This window comes from Cannabis sativa, chromosome 5, assembly GCF_029168945.1.
Source record: "Cannabis sativa cultivar Pink pepper isolate KNU-18-1 chromosome 5, ASM2916894v1, whole genome shotgun sequence".
In the NCBI taxonomy this organism is placed as follows: Eukaryota; Viridiplantae; Streptophyta; class Magnoliopsida; order Rosales; family Cannabaceae; genus Cannabis; species Cannabis sativa.
Window position 1 is genome coordinate 55,303,304 of NC_083605.1, and position 9,181 is coordinate 55,312,484.

A 9,181-nucleotide genomic window follows, 5' to 3' on the forward strand; every position below is an offset into this window, starting at 1 on the left:
AATTATATTTTAAATATTATGGCAAAAAATAAAATAAAAATTTGTGTTAAATTTATTAGAAAAAAATTATACATGATTTATGTTAACACAAATTTTCGTTAACGATAATAAACCTGTTTTCGTGAGCACAAAAATTATCAAAAATTTAAGAAAGAATAATAAAGTAAAAATAACACCAAGTTTTTTACATAGTTTTGCAGTTAATTCTGCATAGTCCACGAGTCAATCTTATTCAGATTTTTCTGATATAGAACTAGGGTTCTTTTCTCTCAAGGATTTTTCGTCTATTTTTTCGTACATTCTGCCCCTATTTATAATAACATAGGTTGGCAGTTAATCACATTCAAATTCATACCCGACAATATTATTTTCTCGAAATTGTGGGCTGTAATCATGCTCTACATAAATAAATACGGTTATTATTTTCAAATCACATACCTGTAATTAAAACCGCTTTTAATGGGTCAATGCTGACGTAAACTCAGACGCGCTGCAAAACGTATCTTGCTGAGGCATCTCGCTTGATGTATGAACAACTTGATTTATTCATAAGTCTTCCAGCTATGACATGAGCACCGGTGTACTGAGCAAACTTGAGGACTGCTCTTTGACTATAAGGCCTTGCAGACTAGACAACCATGTTCTGAGGGTTCTTAATAGCAACAATAACCCTGGCAGCGAGCTAGAGTTTATCAGGAGTATGCCTTCCTATGGCGAGATGGATGTCTCGCTATTCGTTATCCACGTCCTTCAAGCTATACACTTAGTTAGTATAATGTGTATCATACACTAAGTGTCCTAATAACCAGTTTGCCTCGTCAACACCTTTCTACATATGGCGAGGTTGATGTCTCGCTATGTATTATCGATATCATCCTTGTGATTATGTCTTTTGACACAAAATGGTTTCTCGTCAATACATGAGTTAATAGTTTGTACATCCGTGCCTCGTTAAGGAATGTGCAGTCTGCGAGTTACACATATACCCTATCGACTTCTGCATTTAAGGAGTTATTCCATTTAATATTTATAAATAAAAATGTCATTATATTTGCCGGTTAATATTCCTTGAAATTAACACGTGTCATCTCCTGAAGTACCAGCTGAATTTTGGGTGTAACAATTGCCCCTTAAAAAGTCTCTTTTAATAAAAAGGTATTTTTTGAATGATTACAGAGGGTATTTTTGTCATAATTCATTTTGAAAATATGCACGCCATTGATTTTGGCAGTTTTATGGTTTCGAGGGACATCATTAAAATTTATGACCCGTCTTTTCCACTTCTCCTCTATTTCCAGCCATTAAATCTTCTATATTGTGGTCTTACGGTTATTGGGTTCAAAGTATAAAACAGCAAGAATATATTTTTCTACCATTTTCATCTTTTCAAAAACTTAAGCTTTCTGAAAAAAAAAAAATTGTCCAAGCTTCTTGAAATCGTGCATGCCCTCATTATCACTGACGTTCTTCCTGTGAATCTACTCAGACTTGCTCTTCGACTCCAGGTGTTCAAAAAACTCGTCGAGCCAGAATTTTTCATCACCTAACTTTTCGACTTTTTATAGTAAGTATCTCATCCTTCTTCTTTTTTTATTTTTATTTTTTTGGGTTACGATTACATTGCATCTTGTCACTCCCTTCGGTTTAACAATTAGGGTTCATGCTTTCCGGGTAATTTTTAGTGTTTAGGCACAAAAAAAAAAGGCTCTTTTCATAAATGTACAACAAAAATAAAATAATTACAAAAAGTGTGCAAAAAAAAATTATTTGAAAAATTTATACATTTTGAAAACTTATTACATAAAACCATACATTTTAATCATTAAATTATATAAATCATTAATGATTAAACTAATTACCATAAATAGATTAAAGTAATTAATGTTTGTAATATTATTTTATAATATCTTATACTTATGTTTATTATATTAATATTTTAAAAATTATTAATAATAAAATATGTTTATTTAAATTTAAAATAAATAATTCCGTAAAATTAATTAAATAAATAATAAATAGTTTTATAAAAATAAATAAATTAAATATTTATTTTATTAAAGAATAAATGTTTATTATCTATTTTAGTATGAATTATTATAATTTAATAAGTTTTTTTTTTCAATAAAATACAATATAAAAATTATAAACATTAATGTATATAAATATAAATCAATGTTTAAAATTACTAAAATAAACATGACACACATAGAGTAATATAATAAACATATGTGAATATTATTATTTTGTTTATTAAATTAGTATGTTTAATAAATAGAAAATAAAATAAACATATATATACAAAATATTTTATATTATTAGTATGTTTATTATAATTATAAATATAAAAATAGACATAGCCAATTTATACTATACTAAAATATAAATATATTTTCTTTCTATTGTTTCTATATATTCATTATTTTCTAATGAGTTAGTGAACGAATTTTCTATTGAAATACAATTCTTACATCAAAAAATAAATAAACAAACATAACTTTATAAACTCTAAATATTATTTAATTACCAAAAATAAAATGGACAAAAAAAAAACAAAAAAAATCGATAAACAATTTTTTTTTATGTATATTATTTATTTTTTAAAAAATTACTAAAAAATAAACATGACACACATAGAGTGATATAATAAACCTATGTGAATATTATTATTTTGTTTATTAAATTAAATGTTTAATTAATATAAAATAAAATAAACACATATATACATACAAAATATTTTATATTGTTGGTATGTTTATTGTAATTGTAAACATAAAAATAGACATAGCTAATATCTATACTATACTAAAATAAATATATATATATATATATTTTTTTTTCTATTGTTCTATATGTTGATTATTTTCTAATGAGTTAGTGAACGAATTTATCTATTAAAAAACAATTCTCACATCAAAAAACAAATAAACAAACATAACTTTATAAACTTCAAACATTATTTAATTAGAAAAAATAAAATATAAATTGTAGATAAGTATATATGCATATAATTTACCTAATGAACACAAAATTATTTATGGAAAAAATCAATATTGAGAATCATACATTTTACAATAAATAAAAATGTGATAATATATCAACAAAATATAAACTAAAAAAAATTTTTGCATACATTTATAACACAAATAATAAAAAAAAAATACAAATCAAAAGAAAACACTTGTAAATAAATAAAAAAAAAACTAATCTTCTTTTTATAATTTTTATAAACATAAATGTTTAAAATTTGAGTATATTGTATTTGGATATAGTATGTATTTGAATAATTGTTTTATAGGGAAGAGTTAAATAGTGATTTAATCTAAATACAAACTTTCAATATTTGTAATAATGGTTGATTTTTAAAATTATATAAAAATATAAAATAATTATTAATATATCATCATTCAATAACTATAATAATGAGTGATAATAAATCAAATAATCAAATACTTACCATTTATATATTGTATAATAAATTGAAAATAATTTTCTTTATAATAGATAAAATGTATGATTATATGAAAATAAATTATTTTGCACATATATTGTAATAAAATTATATAATGTATATAGTGTAAATTGCCCTAAAAAAAAATGAACATAAATTTTTTCAAAAAATTACCCTTAATTTTTTTTTTTTTAAATTGTTTTCCTTACATTATTAAAAAATGGGGTGTCTTGTGTAAATAAAATTTCCCAATATATCCGATTGTATTAAGACAAGAAACATTTCGACCGCATTGGAACATTTTCTCGGTACCGCGTTGCACGCGACAGAAATACGACTCTCATAGTTTCCGAAATGTCCAAATTAATATAAAAAAAGAAATAAAACCCATCAACTTCACACTGTTTTCACACTTTCTCTCTCCTATCTCAAACTCTTCTCTTCTCATATATAGTCATTGTCGTCTCCTCCAATCCCCGAATATATTTCTTTCTCAACATCTCTCCCTGCAACAAATCTTTAGTCGAAAACAAATTCTTTGTGAAAAACAAGACAAACGCCGCCTCGCCATTTCAAATACAACCCAACATAAAACATCAGACTTATACTTAGGCCCTACTACTTCATTACATTTGCCTTCTTCTCAAGACCCATTTTTTAATTTTTAATTTTTCCAGCAAGCTTTATTGGGAAGCCGGCATTGGGTCGGATTTTTAAGAATCTATCAGAAACTGGGTCCTCGGTTGGAACTGTTAAAAGGGGTTTAATATAATAGTCTCCATTGATTGAGTTTTGCTGGAGTAGTTTGGACTTGGTCTCTGTTTTTTTGTTTCTTTGATGGGTATTTGAAATCGTCAGACTTAGAAGCTTTCTGTGTCAACCTTTGCTGAAGAGGGTAGGTTTTTCACGAAAACGAAATCCCTTTAATTTTTTTGTTCTCTTTTGATTTTTCTTTCTTGGTTGGGTTTATTCATCTTTGAACTTTATTCTTTATACAGAGTGTTTAAATTACATCTACATGGCTTCTGGCTCGAAGCATAGTTTTCCACACAGAGTTCCAACTGCTCACCATGTACGAGAAAGCAGTGATGACTTAGATAGTGATATGGGAGGTGTTGAATTCACTACTTACACCGTTCACATACCCCCAACACCTGATAATCAGCCCATGGAGATCGCCGTAGAGAGGTCGGCATCTCAGCGAGTTGAAGACCAGTACGCGTCGAGCTCACTGTTTACCGGCGGATACAACTGCGTCACGCGTGCCCAGTTGAAAGAAAAGGTGATCGAGTCTGAAAACACCAGCCATCCCCAGATGGCTGGCATTAATGGGTCACCGTGTTCGGTCCCGGGTTGTGATTCTCGTGTCATGACTGACGAGAGGGGTTTGGATATAGTCCCATGTGAGTGTGACTATAAGATTTGCAGAGATTGTTACAGGGATGCCATCAGAACCGGTGATGGGATTTGTCCTGGATGCAAAGAGCTTTACAAGGACCCTGATTTCACTGAACATGGCGGTGGTCGTGATGGTAGACTACAACAGTCTCTGCCTCTGCCACCTGCAGCGTTGTCTGCGGCTTTGGCTAGTGGTGGCGCGGGGATGTCCAAGATGGAGAGGAGGTTGTCGATGATGAAGTCGAAATCACGGTCGAATTCGATGAATACGAGGAGTCAGAACAATGACTTTGATCATTCTCAATGGTTGTTTGAGACTAAAGGAAGTTATGGTTATGGGAACGCTATGTGGCCTAAGGATTCTGAGAACGGGAGTGTTGATGGGAATAATGGGATTGCTGGTGATCCTAAAGTGTTTCGTGATAAGCAGTGGAGACCACTTACTAGGAAATTGCATATTTCGGCTGCTATTATCAGTCCATATCGGTATATACTTTTCGCCCTTTTCTTTGCTTTTTTGTTTCCCCACTATTCTAATTTGTTAATTTATTCATGATAAACAGCGATTTGGGCATTAAGCTCTGGTTGGTTCATGTTTCACTGTCATATTCGATTGCCTTTTTTCCTTCACTTGTGTTTGAAATCAAAGTTTTGGCCTTTTCTTTCCCGTTGAATAGTGTAGTAGATAATATGACAAGACAAGATTTTTGTGCTTAATAAACATTGGTAGTATCAGTTGTTGTCTCCTATTTATTGCTCACCATATTCTCAGTAGCTAGCTATTTATTTATACACCAGCTTCAGGTTGTTGTTTTTCTTTCCTGATGAAAATTGTTCCCGCTGTTTGTTTTCCCAAATTTTGTTTAGAAACAATAATATCTTCCTAACTTTCGCTCTCTCACTTGTACAATCTTTCAGGCTCTTGATATTGATCCGAATGGCGGTTCTTGGATTGTTTTTGCATTGGAGAATCACAAATCCTAATGACGATGCAATCTGGTTATGGTTTCTTTCTGTGATATGTGAAATCTGGTTTGCTTTCTCTTGGCTACTTGACCAGCTTCCAAAACTCTGCCCTATCAATCGTGTTTCTGATCTTGATGTCTTAAAGGAGAAGTTTGAAACACCAAACCCTAGTAATCCTAGTGGAAAATCTGATCTTCCTGGCATAGACATGTTTGTATCCACCGCAGACCCCGAAAAAGAACCGCCTCTTGTTACTGCAAACACTATTCTATCTATTCTTGCAGCTGAGTATCCTGTGGAGAAGCTGGCTTGTTATGTTTCTGATGATGGTGGTGCGCTACTAACATTTGAGGCCATGGCAGAAGCTGCTAGTTTTGCCCACTTATGGGTGCCATTTTGCCGAAAGCATGATATTGAGCCAAGAAATCCGGAATCTTATTTTAATATGAAGAGAGATCCTTACAAGAATAAGGTACGCCCTGATTTTGTCAGGGACCGCAGGCGGGTAAAGCGCGAATATGATGAGTTTAAGGTTCGGGTTAATGGACTCCCTGAGTCAATTCGGAGACGTTCTGATGCTTATAACACTAGAGAGGAGATTAAAATCATGAAAAGAAGGCGTGAGCTTGATTATGATGAACTGGAGGAAGATGTAAAGATCCCGAAAGCTACATGGATGGCTGATGGAACTCACTGGCCTGGTACTTGGACAGTCCCCACCACAGAGCACTCCAGGGGTGATCATGCTAGTATCATACAGGTACTAGTTTTACATTAATTCTTTTTTTAGTTTGTTTAAATTAGGCTGTTCATTATCTAAATTAAATTTTTAAATTAACATGATTCAAAAATTTGCTTTATGCAATTCCCTATTTTCTGTTGTGCTGTTATCATTAATATGGGTTATCATATTTGCATCATAATATGATTTTTCTTTTGGCATGGAAGAGTTAGCCGCGTTGTTCATTCGAGCCATTTCTGCGTGAACCATGTCACTTAGTTATTGATCGTCACTTAGTTATTGATCTTGGAAATGTAAATCATGTGATTAATTGCGTTTTAGAAATATGTTTGATCTATATTGACTTATTAATATCATTGTAGGTGATGGTGAAACCTCCCAGTGATGAACCTTTGACAGGCACAGAAACAGATTCAAGCTCCATGGATTTAACGGATATTGACATTCGTCTTCCTATGCTTGTTTATGTTTCTCGTGAGAAGCGACCTGGCTATGATCACAACAAGAAAGCTGGTGCAATGAATGCCTTGGTTCGAGCTTCTGCCATCATGTCTAACGGCCCTTTCATTCTTAACCTTGATTGTGATCACTACATTTTCAACTCACAAGCCCTGAGAGAAGGCATGTGCTTCATGATGGACCGTGGTGGCGACCGAATTTGTTATGTTCAGTTTCCTCAGAGGTTTGAAGGAATTGACCCTTCTGATCGTTATGCTAATCACAACACCGTTTTCTTTGATGTCAACATGCGTGCCCTCGATGGGATTCAGGGTCCAGTTTATGTAGGAACAGGATGCCTCTTTCGCCGTACTGCTCTGTATGCTTTTGATCCTCCTCGAACAAAAGAACCGAGCAGTTGTTGCGACTGTTTCTTTACCCGCCGTAGAAAGTCTTCTGTTGCTTCTGTTCCTGATGGTGCCTCCATAGAAGGAAAATCAGTAGACTCTGATGATGAAGAGATGAACATTGCTCTTATTCCCAAGACATTTGGAAACTCAAGCTTACTGGTTGATTCTATTCGGGTGGCTGAATTCCAAGGCCGGCCTCTTGCAGATCACCCTTCTGTTAAATATGGCCGACCGCCAGGTGCTCTCACCCTTCCTCGTGATCTTCTTGATGCATCCACAGTTGCCGAGGCAATAAGTGTCATTTCATGCTGGTATGAGGATAAGACTGAATGGGGTCTAAGAGTTGGATGGATTTATGGCTCAGTTACAGAAGATGTTGTCACAGGATACAGAATGCACAACAGAGGATGGAAATCTGTTTACTGTGTAACCAAAAGAGATGCCTTTCGTGGATCTGCCCCGATTAATCTCACTGATCGGCTTCACCAGGTCCTCCGGTGGGCTACTGGCTCTGTTGAAATTTTCTTCTCTCGGAACAATGCTCTTCTGGCCAGCTCTAAGATGAAGTTTCTCCAAAGGATTGCCTATTTAAACGTCGGAATATACCCTTTTACATCCATTTTTCTCATTGTCTACTGCTTCCTTCCTGCCCTTTCATTGTTTTCTGGCGAGTTTATTGTTCAGTCACTCAACATAACCTTCCTGGTATACCTTTTGGGTATCACGCTGACTCTCATTGCCCTTGCTGTGCTTGAGATAAAATGGTCTGGTATTGAACTAGAAGATTGGTGGAGGAACGAGCAATTTTGGTTGATCGGAGGAACAAGTGCTCATCTTGCAGCAGTGCTCCAAGGCCTTCTCAAGGTGATAGCTGGTATCGAAATTTCATTCACTTTAACATCGAAATCTGGTGGAGATGACTTGAACGATGAGTATGCTGATCTTTACATCTTCAAATGGTCGTCCCTGATGGTACCGCCAATCACCATCATGATGATAAACTTGATTGGAATAGCTGTTGCAGTTTGCAGAACAATATATAGTGTCATACCAGAGTGGAGCAGCTTGCTTGGAGGTGTTTTCTTTAGCTTTTGGGTCTTGGCTCATCTTTACCCCTTTGCAAAAGGGCTCATGGGAAGAAGAGGTAGGACACCAACAATTGTTTTTGTATGGTCTGGTCTTGTGGCAATCACTATTTCTCTCCTTTGGGTGGCCATTAATCCTCCATCCAACAATGACCAAATTGGGGGCTCATTCCAGTTCCCTTGAATACATATACAACTGCCATTGTTTTTTTAAACACTTTTTTTTCTGTGTCCAATTGTTATTCAAGTTTATCTCAAAAAAAAAAAAAAAAAAATTGATATTCGAGTTCTTAGCAGGCAAGCATATGTAGCTAATTGGGTAGATTCTTTTTGTAGATGTAAATTTCTCTTGCTATTATTTACTCTTGTTTGTCCATGGGAAAAATTTACATGTATTCATCTATTCATTCTGTCTAGAATTATTACAGTATACATTCACAATATAAAAATTAGATTCGATTAAGTCTATTTGTTGTCAATTTTTTTCTTACTTGGTTTTTTCTTGCTTAATTTTAGCTTCAATCTTGTTTGTGCAAACCTTGAAGGGAGAAAGAGAAGTTAAACAGAGTGCTAAAAGAAATATTATTGATGGTCATTTCCCTTGTTTAAGAAATTAATATAAAAAAGGATAGTCAAACCACTATATAATATGATCAGTTTTAGGAAATTAATAATTACAAATAACAAAATTTCT

General features: G+C 33.4%; 1 protein-coding gene across 1 annotated transcript; it reads left to right on the forward strand.

The window, feature by feature from the left end:
- Window positions 1–3,842: 3,842 nt before the first annotated feature.
- On the forward strand, window positions 3,843–8,953 carry LOC115715601 (cellulose synthase-like protein D2). The gene is made up of 4 exons (XM_030644246.2): window positions 3,843–4,343; window positions 4,447–5,332; window positions 5,765–6,572; window positions 6,917–8,953. The coding sequence occupies exons 2-4, from the start codon at window positions 4,467–4,469 to the stop codon at window positions 8,669–8,671; spliced, it is 3,429 nt and encodes a 1,142-aa protein (XP_030500106.2). The 5' UTR covers window positions 3,843–4,343; window positions 4,447–4,466; the 3' UTR covers window positions 8,672–8,953.
- Window positions 8,954–9,181: the final 228 nt, after the last annotated feature.